The sequence below is a fragment of the Vanacampus margaritifer genome, chromosome 5 (assembly GCF_051991255.1).
Source record: "Vanacampus margaritifer isolate UIUO_Vmar chromosome 5, RoL_Vmar_1.0, whole genome shotgun sequence".
In the NCBI taxonomy this organism is placed as follows: domain Eukaryota; kingdom Metazoa; phylum Chordata; class Actinopteri; order Syngnathiformes; family Syngnathidae; genus Vanacampus; species Vanacampus margaritifer.
In genome coordinates, this window is record NC_135436.1 from 22976139 (window position 1) to 22999313 (window position 23175).

The window sequence follows — 23175 nt, forward strand, 5'->3', positions numbered from 1 at the left end:
TCATCACTTGTTCATTCAGCTCGTTGCTTGGAATATTTGGATCGGGATAAATGCAGCATTGTTCCTGGCTATTGTGAATCTAAGAGTAGGTAAACAGTCATTGTTAAATTGTTGCGTGGTAACTCCCCATACGCATTTGATACACCAAATACAAGGAGAACCTCTCAAGTCAGAAACATGATGCTGGCTCACAATCGTGTTTTTTTTTTTCTCCCAATAAAAAGAAGGGGGAAAAAATCAGTTTTATGGTCAAACTGCAGCCATTTTGTGCCATATTTGAAAAAGTATAGAGTGGAAAGTACAAATATATAAGTCTTGGAAAAGTAATACCTAAAGTCCTTTTCAAAAATATATAAATGTTTCTGAAGTCTTTCAAATGTGGCTTCAAAATTAAAATAAATAAACCTATTCTGCCCACTTGCAAACACTGTGCGTGTGTCCTCTGAATCTGATGAAACCAAACCCATTCAACTGTACTAGAAAAATCTATTCTCCATATGACATGCGCACACTCATGGCCGACAATGAGGCACTGTGAAGCGGCCAAGCCAGTGCAAAGCACCTATCAACACACTTGGCTGTCAGGCCTGACTTTTTTCTTTGTGTGACGTATGTGCAACACCGAGGCGCTCTAAAGTAGGGATGTAACGATAACGGCTATATCGTGATATCGCGATATTAATACTGCCACAATATCATCGTCGTCATGCCACGATATTAAAAGCAGCACATGTGTTAAAAAAAGTCAGGTTGATTTCAATTTGTGAAGTTTAGCACCCTCTGGTGGCCAGTTTTTTTTGTGCAGTTTAATTTTCACGAGGCATGTTTTGGCCCTTCTTTGTTTAGAATCCACGTTAATGGTCAGATGAAGGGGAACGTAATATGCTTGTGAATCGAGTCAATATGTGGAGGAACTCAATTTGTGTGTGTTAGCAAGTGCCTGAATATTAATTGTTATTAGAGACTGTATGTTGTTTATGTGCATTGCTTTTATGTACAAAAGCACAATATTGTGCTTTTTTTTTTTTAGTATGAGCTCATTTTTTAACACTATTGTGACCTTTTTTTTTTATATCGCCAAACTCCACAGTATCGTGATAATTATCGTATCGTGAGCTTTATAGTGTGCTAATATCGTATTGCAGTCCACTTGCTAGCTGTCAAGGTGTATTTTAAAAAAGGAAAAAAAAACATCCCCCCCACCTCACTATTCTGCCTGTCTCTGCGTAACATGCGCACACTCATGGCTATGACAACGAGGTGCTCTCCAAGCTAGCCTAAATCCTAGTCCATATGCTGCCTGTCAAAAAAAACAAAAACAAACATGCTTCCTCTTTGCTATTCTCTCTTTATCTGGAAGACATGCGTGCACTCACGGCCAACGACGAGGCGCTCTTAAGTGAAGAGAAGATGCATTTTCAAGGTGTGGGCATAGCTAGCTGGCAGACTGAAGGGTCGTCGTAATTGCAAATGCGAAGAAAGGCGCGCTAAAGTTCTTAGTGGGGCACCTCATACTGAACTCTAAAGTGCAGACACTCGGTGCTGTTTTAGCCACGCCCCCCAATTCTCTGGAAAACTATCACGGTGACAAACTGACAATATAGCAACAATTCTACATCGTTCTCAGTCTTTGCACATTTCCACGAATTAACTTCAAATCCATTATACAGTGTCTTAAGTACAGCACTGACTGCTGCTGTTTTTGTTGTGCAGGGGGGGCTGGTGAACCACATAGAGCACAGTGTGTGGGAGGCTCAGGACTACGTGGAGCAAGCAAAAGACACCATCCCCAAATGCAAGAAGTTTAAAAAAACCAGCAAGCGGGTGAGAGGCCCTCACAAAATCCGGAAACTAACGCTTCCTTTTCTCCTCTCTCTCCCCCCCACCTCCTTCCTTCCCTTCTCTGCACACACCCGCTCCTCTTTGCTGCCCCTCCGGCCCTCCACCAGGGGGAGATGATAGACCGCATAGAGTACAATGTGGAGCACTCGGTAGACTATGTGGAAAGGGCCGTTTCAGACACTAAGAAGGCGGTTAAATACCAGAGTAAAGCTCGGAGGGTGAGTGGCAAGCGCCCAGAGAACGTGACGGACGACGAGCATGCGACGTGTGTGCTTGTAATTGTGGACGTGATGTCTGCATGCACTGCATTCCGTAGTTGGCACTCTGCATGTGTGTGGGGCATGTGTGTGTAGTCATCTGGGTAGAAACTTGACACCCGCCGCACACGTCATTAGGGACCGCTTGCACCGCAAGCACAAGCCCAATGCAAGTTGGTAGGCCAAAGGTTATGAGTGTGAACGGAAGATGATTGGCTCCTTGTGGGTCACGCCCTCGTTCTCTGGTAGGTGGAAGTGTTTCGTTAAAAAAAAAAAAAACTCCAAACTTCCCCTTTAACTGTAGTGTCAATAAAAATAAATACATAAATCACATCACTTACTTACTTTTGCAACATCCTTCAGTTATTGCCAACTAAAATCATTTGCAACCACTGTGGATAAATTGTGCCACCTACTGGTTTTTATGAGAACAGCAACCACCCCCGGTAGAGAGTACAGCGCTTACACGATTCCCTTTTAAAAATAAATAAATACTAAAAGTCCCATAATGCATCGCAGACAGTCAGTTGCTGTGATCACACCCACTTTTGGCAGCGTCGCAGTAATTTAATGGCACTTTATCAATACAACAAAACTCTTTAAAAGCTCCCTTTGCCCCATAGTTGGCTTTGTGAATAACAGTGTGTAATACTCTGTCTTGAGAAGAAGAAAAAAAAGAGTGGCTATTTATGAAGGCTTTGTTTTTATTATATGTATAGATAGCCTACTCATGTGCAAGCCATTAATTTCACCTTAGATTAACCTCTGTCATTCTATCCTTCTGTTTGCTCTGAAACATTCCTGACACGCCGTCTCGCCCATGCAGAAGATGATCCTGATAGGAGGTTGTATCGCAGCTTGTTTGAGCATCCTGGTAATATGTCTGGCGGTTGCTCTCAGTTAGGATGCCAGAAGACACTTGTAGGACGACCCAGCCCCTTTCTGTAAATGGACTTTGTGCTGCTTACAAAAAAAAGTGGTCCAGAATATAAACAGCCTTCATTGTTTTAACGTTTAAAGGATGGACACTTATTTTCCACTGCGTGATTCTCACACCAGCAGTACGCTTGTAACACGCACGACTTCTGAAGAGCTTTTGAATGTTTTCTCCACCAACACAAATCCACAAAAAAACATGCTTTAAGAGGACATTATTTTGACATTGTATTTTTTTTATTGTTTGTACAGTACACACATATACATTAAGAGTGCCAAGTGTGAGCTTTAGCAACTAAGTAGATATTTAGCTATCTGCTTATTTCTGAACATGGATATGATTAAAGTAACCTTTGGTGGCTTGGCGTTAGTGGGGTTGAACTACAAGGCGTCTTCACTACTCCGCATCGATGTTTAACGCTTGTAGTCGACTAATCGCTAACAGCGTGTTAGCATCTCGTCTTCTATGATAGAATGAAAATTAGCTTGTTTGCGGAAGAGCATAGCGGCTAGCCATGCTAGCTTCGGCTATTCCGAAAATATCAATGAGGTCGTTGATTAAACTACTTTGGCTCAGTTTCCTCACTTTATAGACACAATGTTTTTGTTGTTTCTACTTTGCCGACATCATTGTTACTGTATGTGCAGTCTGGATGCTTACAAATAGTCACTAGGGGTTGAAAAAATTGCTAAATTTTGCAACAAATTGGTAACACCCAGTAAGCTCGCTTCATCCAATGCTGTAGCTTAGCTTAGTTAAGTTGTCATGGCGAAGCAGTGTTTTGTTCCAGACACTGATCTGAATATATGACTGGATAGGATAGCCAATAGGCCAAGATTTTTGAAGTTGCGAGGCCACCATGGCAAAAAAAACCAAAAAAACCTTAGCCTTATACTAACCTTAGCCTTATACTAACTGCCTACGCGCTGTATAAGTCTCTTCTGTACGTATACCGTATAGTTTATACAGTAGTCTGCTCGTGAGGTGGGAGGAGCAAGATGGCCGCCCCGTGACTTCAACGGCTTGCACGGGCGTGTATGGGCTATCGGCTATCCGGTCATATATTCAGGTCAGTGGATCCGGAGACTGAATATAAAATTGACTGTGATTTTTGAAAACATGTTTGGGAACTCTCTTAAATGGTAAAATAAAATGACATAATGTCTCCTTGAAGTGCTGTCCAACTTGCATGATTTGAACGTTCTAGATTTGAATAAGTTAACAAAATGCTTTGCATGCATTTGTTACTTCAAACACTCCGCCAACGTCACAAGCAATTAATCTGTGATTTTCTGTTATTGTTCTTTTGAATCGCTGTATTGGCAAAAGTATCGGGACACTGTTTAAGGTCAACAGACTTATCCAAGCTTGCGTTTATGGTCTGAGAACTGGGAATAATCAAATATATTGTATGGATGTAACATGACTCTGATATAAAAAAATAAAAATAAAATAAAAAAAAGCAGCACTTAACATTATTGTATTTTATTAACTCATTCACTGCCATTGACGGCTAAAAACGTCAAAAATTATTTTGAACTATTTCTATTAGTTTAACATTTTTTCCCCTCTTTTGTTAACAAGAGTATGGAAACCTAGAATTTTTTTCATTGGTTATTTAGAACAACTATCAAATTTGTGATTAATCATGAGTTAACTAGTGAAGTCATACGATGAATTACAATTAAAAAATGTAATTGCCTCTCGCCCCTAATTTTTTATAATCTTTTTTTTATTTTTATGAATTTATGGAATTGAATGAGTTAAACATACAGTAATGGCTTTCTTTGTCTGGTGTGCATGCCTGGCCACCAGGTGGCATCATATTAAATTAAATTGGAAGCTGAAACACAAAAGAAGACTTGAGTATTAAAACGGCTTGTGTTCAAATAAGTCTTCAAGATAACTACCACGATATCGATGCTAGTTTCATTCGCTGTGGCATTTACTATTATGTGTTAGCTTCATGCTAACAGACTTTAAAGCAACGTTATGGGGTTATTCTAAGCACCCAATTTAAAATAATTTACTTGTTATGTTTAGTTTAACAGTAAGCTTAAACTGGGAGTGACTTTAAACCACAACATTGTGTTCATGTACAACATATGAAATGATTAAGAGTCCCAATACTTTTGCTCTTGTGCAGTAGAGTAGCATGTGTGTTTTTTAACAAGTCCCTAACATGTTGTCTTCTGCTCCCTACTCGCTGCCCTGGATGACTGATGCTCTCTTCTTTTCTTTTGTACTATTTTCTGGTTAAATAGAAGAAAATTATGATTATTATATGCTGTGTGATTCTGGGAATTATTATTGCGTCCGCTGTGGGCGGCACGCTGGCCTAAACCAATGCAAACGCACACACTTTCACTTTCACTTACCCATTTGCCATGAATGCAAACGTATTGCGCAATGTTCGGTACACGGCGTGTCACTTCTTTCCGCATCCATCTGACACGACGGCGACATGTTTTGGCATGATTTTCTATTTTGTAAAAAAATGTGTGGTGCTGCAACAAACGTTTGAGTGTCGTCAACGATATGATGTTTTCCCCTCAAGTGAATTCTTGTGTGAACGAAGTTACAAAAGGCATAATGTACCACTATTTATACATTCCAAGTGTGACAATGTACTGAGTTGTCTGTTTTTGTGTGTGGGCAATGTAACAGGCTAATAAAATGCAGTGTTTTTTGTTTTGTTTTTAAATTCAAAACCACATTTACAGTTTTTCCTGTTTATAACTTTTTATCCGATGTCTACAAAAGAGTATAGAGTTCCGGACGTTGATGTCACGCATCCCACAGTGTACTAAAGAAATGTAAACAACGCCATTTTGGCAGGATAAATAACTTGCCGCTAATTTCACAGTGTTGCTAACAAGACTTGCTAATCAAGTTAGTCAAGACAAGGCTGCTTTGCTAAGGTAGTCCTTTCCAAAAACCTCACCTTTTCGTCATTCATGCAAATTAATTTGAATTTATTTGAATTTATTTTTACAAACTACTAGTAGCCTAAGTGACCCTTGGGTGTCCGTTTCATATACTGATGAGCACAGGCAAGCTAGTCGAGGTGCGGTCCAATGAGGCTCTCTCTTTCCAGCAAGCACCGGAAGGTTTAAGACGTGAAGTGATACCATAAACAAAAGCCTTGTTTTGGTCAGAGTGACTGGTTAAAACCCTCATAATCACTGATGATGCCAATTTTATAACTGCTCTCCAATTTTTAATCATTCGCTGCTTTCCTACCAGAATGGCGGGGTAAACAAATGAGTCACGTGATGTCCAGATCTCTATAAGAGCCACCCCAAAAAAAGAAAGAAAGAAAACACAAAATTACACAAACAGAAGTTGTAATATGCAAATGAAACTGTATGTTTTTAACAGAAAAATCGTATATTTTTTTAGATTGAAACTTTTTTTTTCAGTTAAAAAGTGATATTGTTGATGTTGGGTAGAAAGTGTATTTTTTTCAAAAAATATACAATTTACGATTTGTCTTGTAAATGATTTTAATGTTGAAAATACACAACTTAATTTTCAAAAATATGCCTTTTTTCTTTTAAAAATGATGATTTGCATCTTGATTATGTATTTCCCCCTCAAAAATGCACTAATTGATTCTCTTAAAAAGTGTTACTTCAATCATAAAAAAGTATGAAAGACATTTATTACTTTATTCTTTCTTTTCTTTTCTGGGTGGCCCTAATACTGTTGTACATCTTCTACCTCCCTTGTAAAACTAAAACAACAAAAGTCCTGCATGGTGAAGTTTGTTGTAAAACTCTGGTTGCTTTGCAAAAATGCTCTCACACTTTATTTGTTCTCAACTTCCTTTCGTCATCATCATCATCTCAGACTGTGTTTTGCTGCAGTGGCGAGTGCGTGAGTGAGTGCGGAAAAGGAGCTGTTGTTGTTTTGAGCGCAAAGGGATGAAAGAACTGCTTGTCATTTTGTTTTGTACTGTGTAAGCTCTCAACACTGCCAGTATGTTCAAAAACCCGAGTCTGCCCTGGTCAAGGTGTGTCATTGACGAGCCCCCCTTTTTGTGTGTGTGTGAACTTTTGGTAATCCTCAAGCTTTAAACGTTGGTTCTCACTTGAAGATGTCAGCATGAAGTCAAAGTAGCCCTGTGATAAATAAATAAATAAAAAAGGATCAGACTGCGACCGTGTGACCATTTTGCCTACTCGACCTGCTTGCCTTTGTGTTGTGTCGTGACGACATGGTTTTGTTTTTCGAGTTAAAGAATGTCTGGGGGAAAAAAAAGAAAACCACTCCTTGTGTATGTCTTATCATTTACAGTAGGCCAAAAAGGCGGAGTCATAAATTGGGGTTTGGCACACACCAAACAGTGACTCGTGTTACTCAAGTAGACATGCAAATCAGTATGCAAATTACCAGGGAGATTATGAGATTTAATGTCTACATACAGAAAAATGGAAGGACGCAATGGCCGCTTTGAAATTCTTTGAATTTAATTTATGAAACACACTGAAATCAATCAAGCAAGTATAGGCCTACTGCATTTAACATGAGGGGGGTTAAAAAAAAAAAAAACGATGGCAGGCCGCAAATAGCCCACAGGATGAATGAGCACCTGCTTGCTTGCACACAGTTTTTACCGATTACAGTAGCTTCATTCCACAGTTCCAGAAGAGTTGAACTTTCCATTGAGTGCATTTAAAACAGTCTGCCTCTCGTTTGGCCCCGAACTCTGTAGACAATTTGACACGCATCATTCTAGCACTGCTTTGTGTATATAAAAAAGACTTGTAAAGGCTCAAGTTGCAGTACTCCTCTGCTTGCGTACTTAAAAAAATAAAAATAAATGCTGGGTTGTTTCCTAAACCCACTTGCAGGTAGTTTAGGATTTTTGAACAAATTGGGTTACTTTTACCAAAGGTCGGGTTAATTATTTTTGACCTGGCAGATTCGGTTCTTCTGTATACCGTACACCTCATCATTATCATATTTGTCTTTGTAAAACTACTCCACATATCAACCTGTGATTCGTTAAATCAGATCTATCACTTCTCGTTATTTTCCGATCATGTTTAATATCGTTGTCCCATTTGTCTGAACAAAATGTCATATTTTAATGTTTGCAGAGCAGCAGAAAGCCCCAAAATGTAGTGAAATAATTTGAGAAGTTAGACACATGAAAAGCGGGTTATAATGAGTTGATAGAAACTGTTTAGAAACTGGTAAATTGTGTTCCATTCAATTTTGGAAGATAATCCAATTGTTGCCATTGTAAGCTAGTTAAATGAAAGTGAAATTTAGCAAATGTATAGAGTAGTATTAGAAAAAGATGACGCAATTTTCAGAAAAGCTTTATTTTGTTATTGAAAAGCTGTCGGGCCATAAACCGCTACAGAGACAGGAAATTCATTATCAGTTGTACAAACAGGGGTAACATGCATTAAGTAAAAATATAAATTTTAAAAAATGATATTGGATGTGTAGTCAAAAGAATTGGCGTGTTCAGTTTGGCTCCCGCATTTGGCATAACATGAATTAATTCCTTCTGGTTCAGGTCAGTGGCGGCGTCATCTTTGTGTCTTAAAAATCAAAGTTACTATCTACATAACGACTAATTTTGTAATATAAGGCCAAATGTTTAAAATGATTTAAGATTTTAAAAACAAAAACGTACAATTTCAACACTTTGACTATTCCACATTTCAATTACAGTATTGCATAACTTTCCAATGATAAAGCGACCACACAGGGCGGAGACAAGCTATTTCTGGATCGAACTGACACAATGGAAAAGGGGCCATGAGCTCTCCAGGAGAAAAGAAAAAAAAAGGAAAAGGGGCCATAGAAGTACTGGTTTTCATTTTGGATTTTGGTAAAGAACTGCCGCAATATGACAGCAATATGCCCCTCTGAAAAGATGGCCGGTCTCAAATGCCTGGAAAGAGGTAGAAGCACCTTGACAGAGTGCATCTGTCTTTAGTTGGCATCTGTTTAATTTCCCCAAGATCCGATCTTTTAAAGCGTCGCATTACCTGCGTGGTTGAAACAAACAAACAAAAAAAAAATCATGAGATTAGCGGTTCAATCAAAGAAACATAAACACTCTGTCCTTTATGTTCTCCAACCACCAGCGCAGCTATTAAATATTCAGATGGGCATCATGTAAAACTTACAATTCTGTAAAGCTCATCAATGTGTTCCTCACATGCGCAAGTGTTCACAACAGCAACGAGATACTGAATTAGGAGAGAGCCATCCAGTGGGTGTCTATATGAGACGGTATCTGCGGAGCGATAACAAAAAACATTTTCACTACAAACACTTCAACTGATTTGAGCCAGTGAGTTATTATTAAGTGTTTAGACACCAGCTCTAATTGAACCAGGACATTTATTGGTCGATTCGGGGATCAAACACCTGTCGTGAATTTTGCCATTAAGCTCCACGTTAGAGAACAGCAAAAAAATACTGAAACATTTAACAGTGGGACATGTGCATTTAAAAGCTTAGAGAAGGTCACATTAAGTGTCCCTGACTTTTTGTATTTTTAAAATGTGCAGAATTTCACAAGTTACTTCATGTTAAAGATTAGACAGCTTTTAATATGAAAAGAAATATGCGCTGAGCAGCCATCTAGTGGCAGAAAAATGACCTCAACACAAATCAATATCACGCTTGTTTTTTTTACAGTACAATACATCTTTTTTAATTTTAACTCAAATTGATGAAATATTATGAAATTACTTTATCAATGATACGCAGCCATATTTCTAGTAGTTGACCATTTTTTCCCTACTTTTATGCTAACAAGCGTATGAAAACTTGAGGAAAAAAAATATTTTATTTATTTTTATTTTTTTTATTTTATATTTTTATTTTTTATGCATGCATTAACTCATTCACTGCCATTGACGGCTATAGACGTCAAAAATTCATTTGAACTATTTCTATTAGTTTAACATTTTTTTCCACTTTTGTTAATAAGAGTATGAAAACCTAGAAAAAAATGTATTGTACATTTACAAAAGAAAAAAAAATTGTGATTAATCGTGAGTTAATTGACGGCTATAGACGTCAAAAATTCATTTGAACTATTTCTATTAGTTTAACATTTTTTTCCACTTTTGTTAATAAGAGTATGAAAACCTAGAAAAAAATGTATTGTACATTTACAAAAGAAAAAAAAATGTGATTAATCGTGAGTTAACTATAGAAGGCATGCAGTTAATTACCATCAAAAATTTAAATCGCCTGACACGATTTAAAAAAGAAAGAAAGAAAAGATTATAAAAAATTCGGGACGTCATGCGATTAAAATTTTTAATCGTAATTAATCACATGACTTCACTAGTTAACTCACTATTAATCACACATTTTATATCTGTTCTAAATGTACAATAAAAATAATTCTAGGTTTTCATGCTCTTGTTAACAAAAGTGGAAAAAATGTTAAACTAATAGAAATAGTTCAAATGAATTTTTGACGTCTATAGCCGTCAATGGCAGTGAATGAGTTAAGGTAGGATAGGATGTACTGACCAGGGGTGCAAGAAAGAAAGGTGCTGAAATCGTCCTCTTTGTGCACAAATTTTCGGCCATCGTCCGCGATGTTTCCATCATCACCAGACGTGGCCGGAAATGCCTGCTGAGTATTATCACACATCAGCACCTCTGCACCATCCGAGATGAGCACCGACCCGCTCTCCTCTGAAACAGACAAGTGTAACAATGTCCACGTGACACCATTTCGAGCATGCAAAATACGCTACCGTGTTCACTCACTTCCTCTGCAGGCTTGGATGATGATGATCTTGGGCTTATCCCGCAGCGCTTTGCACTTGGCTGAGGACAGATGTTGGTAAATGTTATTAATGGCGAACACATCTTCTTGAGCCACATTGTCCATCTTTTTCCAGTTGACGCCGAGGACGTATCCCAGTATCCCGTGAGACATGATCACCACGAACACACTGTCTGTGTCTTCGAGTTTGGGATGTTGGGAGAAATTGATGACGGCCTCGTCGATTTCCTGAAAGGAACCATCGGAGGTTGGACAGTAACTCAGGAAATAGGGTTTGAAACCATCAAAAAAAAGGGTTTGTTACCTTTCCAGTGAGGTTCGTGTATTTGACCACTTCATATCCTAAAGCCCTTAAGAGCTTCTCCATGTTGCGCTCGTCTACCTCGGCTCCATCTCTGTCTAAAGACTTGTCCTTAAATGTGATATTGGTGATGAGCAGAGCCACGCGACTCTTCATGGACTCTTTAGTCACCGGGTAGATCTAAAAAAAATAAAAAATAAAACATGCTAATTTGAACAAGCGAAGTCAGCATATATGTGTTAAAATGGCTATTTTTAAGGCTAAATACTGTACAGTGAACCACAATTTATTATCCGTCATTCTTAGTTAAAAGGAACCACGACTGTCATGACATGTTTGCTCTATATTATTTATTTGGTTGTTACTAACATAACTATTTTCAAAAATAATTTCCCGTTTAATACATTTTGTAGAAACTTTGTTTGGACGTACGCCGCCATTGTTATTTACGTCGCAACGCCTTCCGTGTGTAGTGACGTAGAATGGCGGCAGGTAGTGAGGACAAAATGAAGCACTTGTGATTTTTTTCAAGTCCCCCAGATGGTGCTCTTGGTTGGAAGATGCAGTGGAAATTTAATACATTGCCATTGCACTAGGCTTTATATTTAAACCAAGAGCACCATCTAGGGGACTTAAAAAAAAAATCGCAAGTGCTTCATGAAGCTTCATTTTGCCATCCCTAGCGGCAGGCTCTCTGCCGAGCAATGTGAAAGCAAGGTAAAGAAAGCAAGGTAAGCGCAAGCTAAGCCTCGTAGCGTTCCTAAAGAAACAACATGCGATCGATCGGGAGAGCCACCCTCCCCCACGCCGCGCTCTCGTCATTCACCGGACACATTCAAGAGTTTTGATCGTCCCTTTAGGAACGCTACGGAGGCTTAAATAACGTAAATAACAATGGCGGCGTACGTCCAAATAAAGTTTCTACAAAATGTATTAAACTGGAAATGATTTTTTGACAAATTAATCTCATAGTTATGTTAATAACGACCAAATAAATAATATAGAGCAAACTTGTCATTACAATCGGGGTTCCTTTTAAAACATCAGGACTCTTAATGACAAAATTCCTCTATGAAGGTACAGTATGTCATGTTCGTGTGAGAAAACCTTTGAGTCATTCTTCGTGGAATTCCAAAATTTCGATTTGCAGGGGATGAGTGTGTCGGACCACTGACGTTCCTCCTCAGAGGCAGCTGGAGACAACAAGACACGATTGCAAACGGAATCAAAGCGGGTGTCGTTACACGTCGAGCACCTGCTCTGAACCTCGTCAACTCACCTTGGGGGCGCTCAGGGAGGCCCAAACTCTCGAAGAGCGTTGGATCCCTTAATTTAATGTAAGAGATCATCTTCCAGGCTGCCTCATCTCCTTTTTTACACACAAAGTCAATGAGGGAACGAGCCTTGTCCACTCTGGTATATTTCGCCTCCCTGATATCCTCCTCCTCTCCACTATTCAAGACTTTGTCATGCGAAAGATGGCTCAGAAGTTGACTGATTACAGGCGAGGTCACGCTATCCACAAAGTCAATTTTCACAGCCATTAGTTCCTCTGTAAGAAGAAGCACAACATTGCACATTCTTGAGAAGAGCTGTATATATATATATATATATATATATATATATATTGGTAGTGTCAAAATTAGTGCGTTAATTTTGAGTTAATTTAAAGTTCCTTTAATGACACTAATTTATTTTAACGCACGATTAATCACTGGCCCTTACTTGGAAAAGTCGCAACGCAGTAGACACGCCCACGTCAAAATTTATCAGTAAGAAATGTAATAATAATGCATATATTTGTGGAGACTGGTGTCACGTTGTATTTTAAAATTTTAAGATTATGCAGAATTTCACAAATTTCTACAGTACGGTACATCTTTTTAATTTCATGAATTATTATGAACTTACTGTATCAATTTATTTAGCTATTTCGCCCAGGGCGCAAATCTAGCCAGAACCGCCTCTGTCATTTGCCTACAGTTCAGGCGGTGTGGATTTGCTTCCCGGCCCGGAAGACCATCTTTGTATACACATACAAATGTTTGAGTGATTGAGTGGGGGGGAAAAAGACAAAATAAATCATAAATAATGTGTATCTATTCGTCTTAGGCGAGGTGAAATGACCCTCTCTGTCCATTGAAAAGCATTGGGCTTTGGATCGTTGTAATTTGAGTTGTGAGGATTATTCTGTTCTCAAAATTTGATGAAATGTCGTTTGACTACTATAACAATCTGCCTGGTTTGTATGTTAGTCACAGGCAAAAGCAATAACATACGCCGTTTATTCTCACCTTGTAAAATAAGCATTCTGTTGCATTGCGGAAATATAAGAAATGTCCGGATGTCCGTTTGTTTAAAAATTGACCTTATTGTCCTTGACAAAATCCGTTATTATACTTTCTAATTGTGTTATTATTTCATGTTTTCCCTCTACCCGACGCTCGCTCGCGCGGAAGCTTCTCAAAGTGAAAGTGAAACAAAACACACCCCAAAAAAAAGTTTGAAAAGTATAAGAATAAGAAATTATAAATCTCACCAGCCATGGTTTAAGTGTCTCTATTGTCGAAATAGTGCTTGAAAGAAAGGTAAAATGGGATTTAAGAAGTGTTTGTTCTGTTGCGTCCCGTCGTCTTGCTCAACTTTTGCTGCGTTGAAGAGAAGGAAGAAGGAAATGTGGCGCCCTTAAATAAGCACGCGCGCAACACACGCGCGCATGCGCACATACATCGCAGTCATTTATTTATTTATTTTGTTATTAAATCGCTAAACATTTAGCCAGGAACGGGAAGTGTTTAGAAAATTTGATGAGTTTTTGAGAAAATTAACAGTAAAGGGTCATGAAATGGTGAGCGTTGTGGGGAGACAGAAACTTGAAACGAGGTGAGAAAATGTATTGAAACAGGAAGGAAAGGGTGGACGAGGGCAGGGCGTGTCAAGACTGGATGTGAGGGGGGGGCTGCTTTTTATGATGACATCAGATTTACATAACACTTCCTGCGTACCCGACAGAGGTGGAATGTTGAATGACAACAGAATTGTTTTGAATCTAACATTTTAAAGAAAAAGTATTTACACAGGTTTACTTGTGAAATACTTGTTTGACGATCTTCGATAGTCTAGCACTTGACACAGGTTGAGTGATAACAGCAGGTTTATTTCTCTGAAATAAACCTATTTTCTACTGCCCTTGTCCTCATTACGGTTGTGGGTGAGAAGGGGAGTACACCCATGTCACATAAAAACATTCACGCTGACATTTGTACCAATGGACAATTTCGAGTCTATATTAAATCTAATATGCATGTTTTTGGAATGTGGGAGGAAGCTGCAGTCCGAGGACCCTCACAAACGTAGGGAAAACATACAGAAACATGAAAAACCTTAACAGCCTCACAAACACAACCTTCTTTACCTAATAGTGACACATAGAATATATTTTGAAAGTAAGTTGTATCAGTGCACGGTGGCTGACTGGTTAGCACGTGCGCCTCCCAGTGCAGAGGACGTGAGATCGAGTCGGGGTTCGGCCTACCTGGGTGGAATTTGCATGTTCTCTCCGTGCTTGCGTGGGTTTAAACCGGGTACTCCGGTTTCCTCCCACATTCCAAAGACATGCATGGCAGGTTAATTGAACACTCCAAATTGTCCCTAGGTGTGATTGTGAGTATGGTTGTTTGTCTCTGTATGCCCTGCGATTGGCTGCCAACCAGTTCAGGTGTACCCCGCCTACTGCCCGAAGCCAGCTGGGATAGGCTCCAGCACCCCCACGACCCTTGTGAGGAAAAGCAGCCAAGAAAATGGATGGAAGTTGTATCAGTTTCAATTAACAAAGTAAAAATACTTCATTACTTTAAGTCTGACACAACGAGGCTGTTTTTGGACTCAGAGGAGAGGTGGAGGGTAAAGCAGCTTTTAATTAACAAAACAAAAGCTCTTCGATGAGAGGGAGAAAATAAAGACTATACAAACATTAACTGAAAGCGCTCCAAAAGGGAGGAAGTTCAAAACTACATTCAAAAACAAAAATCACTCTGACTAAACAAAACTAAGCTATACAAAATTACAAACAAAGGTTCTCTCACGAGACAAGGCAATAAAGGCAACTGGGTATCAAGGCTGTGGTCTATGGCAGGCTTCAGTGGCTCAAACGAAAACACTTCGGCACAAGACAGGGAAAACGCAGACTATTTAACACATGAGGGTAATGGGGAACAGGTGGAAACAATCAGGGTTGACACAGACACCACACGAGGAAGGGCAAGTGACCTGAAACGAGAGGAGTCAGACTTCTCACAATAAAACAGGAAATGACAAGACACCCTCACTGCGGTGTGACAGTACCCCTCCCTCTAGGGCCGACTCCTGACGGCCCAGGATGATCCCTAAAAAAAGTCTTCAATTAGAGAGTCATCCATGATGAAGCGGGAAGGTGTCCACTGTCTTTCCTCGGGCCCATACCCCTCCCAGTCCACCAAGAACTGCCTGCCCCGGCCCCGCTTGCGGACGGCCAGCAATCGCTTGACTTTGTAGACGGGCCCCCCATCCACAATCACAGGAGGCGGCGGGGGCGTAGGAGCCGGAACCAGAGAACTCTCCTTGACTGGCTTGACTTGGCTTACGTGGAACGTTGGGTGAACACGCAGGGACCGAGGCAGGCGAAGACGGACCGCGGCCGGGTTGATCACCTTGGAGATGGGGTATGGGCCCACAAACCGAGGCGCCAACTTTTGGCATGGCACCTTTAAATGCAGATGTTTGGCTGACAACCACACTTTGTTCCCTGGCTGGTATACTGGAGCAGGTCTCCTTTTCCGATCCGCTGCTCGCTTGCCTCTGTCCCTCCAGAACCTGCCGAGCGGCTGCCCAGACGCGATGGCAACGACGGACCAAGGCATGGGCTGAGGGAACAGAGGCCTCAGACTCTAGGTTAGAAAAAAAAAAAAAAAAAAAAAAAAAAAAAAAAAAGGAGGGTCGTATCCAAAAACGCATTTGAAGGGGGTGAGTCCAGTAGCAGAGGTGGGCAGGGAGTTATGGGCAAACTCAACCCAGACCAGGTGTTTGCTCCACGATGCCGGGTTCTGAGATACAAGGCACCGTAAACCGGTTTCCAGCTGCTGGTTGAGACGTTCCGACTGACCGTTAGCCTCAGGGTGGTACCCTGAGGTTAGGCTGGCTTTGGCGCCTATTAGGCGGCAAAATTCCTTCCAAAAGCGTGACACAAACTGGGGCCCCCGATCCGACACAATGTCTCTAGGGAACCCGTAAACTCGAAATACTGTAAGTGTTTAATCATGACCTCAGCCGTTTCCTTGGCTGAGGGAAGCTTTGACAAGGCTAAGAATCGGACCATTTTAGAAAATCGGTCAACTACTGTGAGAACGGTGGTCTTTCCTTTGGAGGGAGGAAGTCCCGTGACAAAATCCAGGGAAATTTCTGCCCATGGTCTAGAAGTAATGGGAAGAGGCTGTAGCAGACCCATGCGTGATCTGGTGGATGTCTTGTTTCGAGCACATACCGAGCAGGCCTCGATGTACTCCCGGACCTCCGGCTCCATGGAAGGCCACCAGAAACGCCGGGAGATGGCGTAAATTGTCCGTCGAACTCCCGGATGACAGGATAGAAGCGAGGTGTGACCCCAATGGATCACCTGTGGGCGCAGCTGCTCTGGAACAAAGAGTCTATTCGCCGGGCACCCTTTTGGTGGGGTTGCCTCCCCGTTGGCTTGTTTCACTTCCCTCTCGATTGGCCATGTCACGGCTCCAATCACACAGTCCGGCGAAAGGATGGTCTCTGGTTCCTTAGTTACAGGCTCAGGATCGTAGAGACGGGACAGGGCGTCGGGTTTGATGTTTTGAGACCTCGGCCTGTAAGTGAGAGAGAAGGAAAACCGGTTGAAGAACAGTGCCCATCTGGCCTGGCGTGAGTTGAGTCTCTTGGCTTTGTGTATATATTCCAGGTTCTTGTAATCGGTCCAGACCACGAATGGATGCTTTGCCCCCTCAAGCCAGTGCCTCCACTCTTCCAGAGCAAGCTTGACGGCCAGAAGCTCTTTGTCCCCAACGTCATAGTTCCGCTCGGCCTTGGATAATCGTCGTGAAAAGAATGCGCAGGGGTGCATCTTTCCATCCTTCTCTGCGCGTTGACAGGACAGCTCCGATCCCCTCATTGGACGCATCCACTTCCACCATGAATTGCCGCTGTGGATCTGGTACTATGAGGATCGGAGCTGTGACAAATCGTTTCTTGAGTGCTTCAAAAGCGGCTTCAGCCGCCAGTGACCAACTGAACCTCACCAGAGTGGAGGTGAGGGCATGCAGAGGGGCAGCTATTGCGCTGAACCCTCTGATGAAGCGTCTGTAGAAGTTTGCGAACCCGAGGAACTGCTGAACCTTCTTGCGGCTAACAGGAGTGGGCCACTCCGTCACGGCCCTAGTTTTAGCCGGGTCCATCTGAACCCTCCCCGGAGCTATGACGAAACCCAAAAAAGAGACGGTTTCAGCATGAAAGACGCATTTCTCGGCCTTAACATACAGTTTGTGCTCCAGCAGTCTTTGAAGAACCTTGGAAACATGGATCTGATGAGTGGCTAGATCTGTCGAGTATGTCGTCTAAATAAACATATACAAACTGGTCCAGAAAGTCTCTCAACACGTCATTGATCATGGCCTGGAAAACTGCAGGAGCTTTAGTGAGTCCGAAGGGCATGACCAGGTATTCATAATGGCCACTAGGTGTATTGAACCCTGTCTTCCACTCATCCCCCTCTCGGATCCTAATGAGGTGGTAGGCGTTGCGCAAGTCCAATTTAGTAAAGATCGTGGCTTGTTGGAGATTTTCAAAGACGGAGTAGATGAGAGGAAGAGGGTAGCGGTTCTTTATCGTAATGTCATTAAGGGGGCTATAGTCTATACATGGCCGTAAGGAACCATCTTTCTTCCCCACAAAAAAGAAACCTGCTCCCGCTGGTGATGAGGAAGGACGAATCAGTCCAACCTTCAGGGAAATTTCGATGTAATCCCTAAGGGCCGCCTTCTCTGGTCCTGAAACAGAATATAGGCGTCCCTTGGGAATGGTGGAACCAGGAATCAGTTCTATGGCACAGTCATAGGCACGATGGGGTGGGAGCGACATGGCCTTGGTCTTGCTGAAGATCTCCTGGAGGTGATGGTAGCATGGAGGCACGGTGCTCAAATTCGGGTATTCTGCGTCTGTGAAGGATTTGACAGAAATGTGATCAACCGTGGTGATGTCTACTTCTCGGTTTGGTGAACCAATCCCATGGCTCACACAATTCTTTCCCCATCCCAGAACTTCGCCAGTTACCCAGTCTACATGGGGATTGTGTTCACACAACCAGGGGTGTCCTAGGACCAGGGTCCGTAAAGGAGACTGAAAAACTAGGTGCTCCTTATGTTTGCCGACTTGGAGCTGGATGGGTTCTGTGATGTGCGTAATAATGAATAGTTCACTTCCATTCAGTGCCCTAGCCTTAATGGGCTTGATTAACGGCTCAGTCTTGGCTCCTAAATGTCTCACCAGCCCCCAGTCAATTAGGCTCTCGTCGGCCCCAGAATCTATCAGAGAGCATAGAGGTCTGTGGGAGTGGTGTGATGATTGATCCTTACTGACGTGAGTCTTCGTGCAACCGCCGCCGGAGTCGTGACTTGACTCACCTCTTGGGTCCTTTTGGCTGGGCAGGCGACCACGAGGTGATCTCGGTTCCCGCAGTAGAAACACAGCCCTTCCCGCTGTCGACGCCGTCTCTCCTCCAGCGAGATCCGCGCTCTGCCCAGTTGCATGGGCTCTTCCTCTGGTTGCGCGGGAGCTGGTTGGCGCTGAACTGACAGGGATCCGAGAGGAGCTGACCCCCCTGATGTTGGGAAGCGCAGGAAGCCCTCCATTGTCCTGGTCCGGCGAGCGCGGCTCTGTGTCACCTCCTGCAGCCGATGATCCGTCCGTATGGCCAGGGCGATGAGGGAGTCCAAATCCGGTGGAAGATCGACTGCGATGAGAAGCTCCTGGATGGACGTTGCCAGGCCCTTGAGCAAAACGTCGTAGAGCGCCGTGGTGTTCCAGCCACTCTCTGCCGCAAGAGTGCGGAAGCGTATGGCATAGTCACTCACGGAGTCCCTTCCTTGGATCAGACTGCTTAGCTGCCGGGCCTTTTCCCGGTCGGAACAGGCTGGGTCAAAGACTCCCTGAAGAGCGGCTCGGAATTTCGGGGCGGAGCTGCAAAGTGGGGAACAGCGGGCCCACTCTGCCGTGGCCCAGGCTCTGGCTCTTCCAGTCAGGTGAGAAATCATGAAAGCCACCCGTGAACGATCTGTGGGAAAAGCCTGGGGGGAGTACTCAAAATGAATGTCACAGTCTGTTAAAAAGGCCTTGCATTGTCCTGGCTCTCCAGAGAATCGCTCAGGAGAGGCTAACTTGATCCCTGATCCGGTATCTGGCACGGGTGGGATCGGCAAGGTAGCTTGAGTCTCTGGCTCGGACGGAGGGCTATTGGTGCGACTTCGAGCACCCGGAATCTGAGCTGAAAGCTCGGTCATTTGCGTTGCCATGGCGGTCTGAAACTCCTCCTGTCGGCGTAGACGGGCATCCTGAGCCCGCAAAGCTGCGATCAATTGCTCTCTCTCTGCTGAGTCCATGCTGGCCGAAGTGTTCTGACACAACGAGGCTGTTTTTGGACTCAGACGCAGAGGAAGAGATGGAGGGTAAAGCAGCTTTTAATTAACAAAACAAAAGCTCTTCGATGAGAGGGAGAAAATAAAGACTATACAAACATTAACTGAAAGCGCTCCAAAAGGGAGGAAGTTCAAAACTACATTCAAAAACAAAAATCACTCTATGACTAAACAAAACTAAGCTATACAAAATTACAAACAAAGGTTCTCTCACGAGACAAGGCACCAAGGCAATTGGGTATCAAGGTTGTGGTCTATGGCAGGCTTCAGTGGCTCAAACGAAAACACTTCGGCACAAGACAGGGAAAACGCAGACTATTTAACACATGAGGGTAATGGGGAACAGGTGGAAACAATCAGGGATCAGGGTTGACACAGACACCACACGAGGAAGGGCAAGTGACCTGAAACGAGAGGAGTCAGACTTTTCACAATAAAACAGGAAATGACAAGACACCCTCACCGCGGTGTGACAAAGTCAGTGCTTCTCAATTATTTGTAACACACGACCGGGAAGAACAAAATATCCCCCCAACTCGAGTATCATTTGTCTATAAAATGGTTGTAAATACACCTGTCTTTCTAAAGCAAAAGTGAAGCCCCTCAAACAGCAGCAAGTAATGGCCGCTGCAATGAAGGTGTGGGAACGTTTTGGCAGTCATTGGCTCTCTTAAATGGTAAAATAAAATGACATAATGTCTCCTTGAAGTGCTGTCCAACTTGCATGATTTGAACGTTCTAGATTTGAATAAGTTAACAAAATGCTTTGCATGCATTTGTTACTTCAAACACTCCGCCAACGTCACAAGCAATTAATCTGTGATTTTCTGTTATTGTTCTTTTGAATCGCTGTATTGGCAAAAGTATCGGGACACTGTTTAAGGTCAACATCTTCTGCGCCAGACTTATCCAAGCTTGCGTTTATGGTCTGAGAACTGGGAATAATCAAATATATTGTATGGATGTAACATGACTGATAAAATAAAATAAAAAGCAGCACTTTACGTTATTGTATTTTATTAAACATACAGTAATGGCATAATTAAATAGAATGTAATGGGCTTTCTTTGTCTTGTGTGCATGCCTGGCCACCAGGTGGCAGCATATTAAATTAAATTGGAAGCTGAAACTCCAAAGAAGACTGAGTATTATGAGTTATTATGAGTGCATCTGTCTTTAGTTGGCATCTGTTTCTTTTCCCCAAGATCCAATCTTTTAAAGCGTCGCATTACCTGCGTGGTTGAAAGAAACAAACAAAAAAATCACGAGATTAGTGGTTTGATTAACGGAATCAAAGCGGGTGTCGTTACACGTCGAGCACCTGCTCTGAACCTCGTCAACTCACCTTGGGGGCGCTCAGGGAGGCCCAAACTCTCGAAGAGCGTTGGATCCCTTAATTTAATGTAAGAGATCATCTTCCAGGCTGCCTCATCTCCTTTTTTACACACAAAGTCAATGAGGGAACGAGCCTTGTCCACTCTGGTATATTTCGCCTCCCTGATATCCTCCTCCTCTCCACTATTCAAGACTTTGTCATGCGAAAGATGGCTCAGAAGTTGACTGATTACAGGCGAGGTCACGTTATCCACAAAGTCAATTTTCACAGCCATTAGTTCCTCTGTAAGAAGAAGCACAACATTGCACATTCTTGAGAAGAGCTGTATATATATATATATATATATATATATATATATATATATATATATTGGTAGTGTCAAAATTAGTGCGTTAATTTTGAGTTAATTTAAAGTTCCTTTAATGACACTAATTTATTTTAACGCACGATTAATCACTGGCCCTTACTTGGAAAAGTCGCAACGCAGTAGACACGCCCACGTCAAAATTTATCAGTAAGAAATGTAATAATAATGCATATATTTGTGGAGACTGGTGTCACGTTGTATTTTAAAATTTTAAGATTATGCAGAATTTCACAAATTTCTACAGTACGGTACATCTTTTTAATTTCATGAATTATTATGAACTTACTGTATCAATTTATTTATCTATTTCGCCCAGGGCGCAAATCTAGCCAGAACCGCCTCTGTCATTTGCCTACAGTTCAGGCGGTGTGGATTTGCTTCCCGGCCCGGAAGACCATCTTTGTACACACATACAAATGTTTGAGTGATTGAGTGGGGGGGAAAAAGACAAAATAAATCATAAATAATGTGTATCTATTCGTCTTAGGCGAGGTGAAATGACCCTCTCTGTCCATTGAAAAGCATTGGGCTTTGGATCGTTGTAATTTGAGTTGTGAGGATTATTCTGTACTCAAAATGTGATGAAATGTCGTTTGACTACTATAACAATCTGCCTGGTTTGTATGTTAGTCACAGGCAAAAGCAATACCATACGCCATTTATTCTCACCTTGTAAAATAAGCATTCTGTTGCATTGCGGAAATATAAGAAATGTCCGGATGTCCGTTTGTTTAAAAAGTTACCTTATTGTCCTTGACAAAATCCGTTATTATACTTTCTAATTGTGTTATTATTTCATGTTTTCCCTCTACCCGACGCTCGCTCGCGCGGAAGCTTCTCAAAGTGAAAGTGAAACAAAACACACCCAAAAAAAAAAGTTTGAAAAGTACAAGAATAAGAAATTATAAATCTCACCAGCCATGGTTTAAGTGTCTCTATTGTCGAAATAGTGCTTGAAAGAAAGGTAAAATGGGATTTAAGAAGTGTTTGTTCTGTTGCGTCCCGTCGTCGTGCTCAATAACTTTTGCTGCGTTGAAGAGAAGGAAGAAGGAAATGTGGCGCCCTTAAATAAGCACGCGCGCAACACACGCGCGCATGCGCACATACATCGCAGTCGTTTATTTATTTATTTTGTTATTAAATCGCTAAACATTTAGCCAGGAACGGGAAGTGTTTAGAAAATTTGATGAGTTTTTGAGAAAATTAACAGTAAAGGGTCATGAAATGGTGAGCGTTGTGGGGAGACAGAAACTTGAAACGAGGTGAGAAAATTTATTGAAACAGGAAGGAAAGGGTGGACGAGGGCAGGGCGTGTCAAGACTGGATGTGAGGGGGGGGTTATGATGACGACATCAGATTTACATAACACTTACTGCGTACAGGTGGAGTGTTGAATGACAACAGAATTGTTTTGAATCTAACATTTTAAAGAAAAAGTATTTACACAGGTTTACTTGTGAAATACTTGTTTGACGATCTTCGATAGTCTAGCACTTGACACAGGTTGAGTGATAAAAGCAGGTTTATTTCTCTGAAATAACAGCCATAAAATTTCCAAAAAAAACAAGTGCTTGCTGATATTGTCGCACAGGACAGGATTGGAACAGGTAACAATTGATGCTAGGATTTTAGGGACAATGCGATACTGTAATGACAAAATAATACAGT

At 41.8% G+C, this 23175-nt stretch overlaps 3 protein-coding genes across 10 annotated transcripts in view; 1 reads left to right on the plus strand and 2 right to left on the minus strand.

The window, feature by feature from the left end:
- stx1a (syntaxin 1A (brain)) overlaps positions 1–7199 on the plus strand; it is a 56265-nt gene extending 49066 nt beyond the window's left edge. The window contains exons 10-11 of one of the 8 annotated variants that reach the window (XR_013294224.1): positions 1714–1824; positions 2926–2944. Coding sequence is in view for 5 of the 8 variants with exons in the window: in XM_077566574.1 (XP_077422700.1) it covers positions 1950–2195 (246 nt within the window). In the remaining 3 variants the exon portion in view is untranslated. Of the gene's footprint in view, positions 1–1713; positions 4210–5300 lie in introns of those variants that run through there. The other 7 variants (XR_013294225.1, XM_077566576.1, XM_077566577.1 and 4 more) reach the window with 7 other exon arrangements.
- Positions 7200–8350: 1151 nt separating this feature from the next.
- On the minus strand, positions 8351–14046 carry LOC144052480 (caspase a-like). Its single transcript, XM_077566572.1, has 8 exons — positions 13657–14046; positions 12397–12669; positions 12225–12310; positions 11121–11297; positions 10798–11044; positions 10555–10722; positions 9189–9298; positions 8351–9047 (listed from the first exon to the last, which is right to left on the minus strand). Exons 1-8 carry the CDS (start codon positions 13661–13663, stop codon positions 8943–8945), a joined length of 1173 nt encoding a protein of 390 aa, XP_077422698.1. The 5' UTR covers positions 13664–14046; the 3' UTR covers positions 8351–8942.
- Positions 14047–20804: 6758 nt separating this feature from the next.
- LOC144052483 (caspase recruitment domain-containing protein 18-like) lies at positions 20805–22582 on the minus strand. The gene is made up of 3 exons (XM_077566582.1): positions 22423–22582; positions 21150–21422; positions 20805–21036 (listed from the first exon to the last, which is right to left on the minus strand). Exons 1-3 carry the CDS (start codon positions 22427–22429, stop codon positions 21020–21022), a joined length of 297 nt encoding a protein of 98 aa, XP_077422708.1. The 5' UTR covers positions 22430–22582; the 3' UTR covers positions 20805–21019.
- Between the last annotated feature and the right edge of the window lie 593 nt (positions 22583–23175).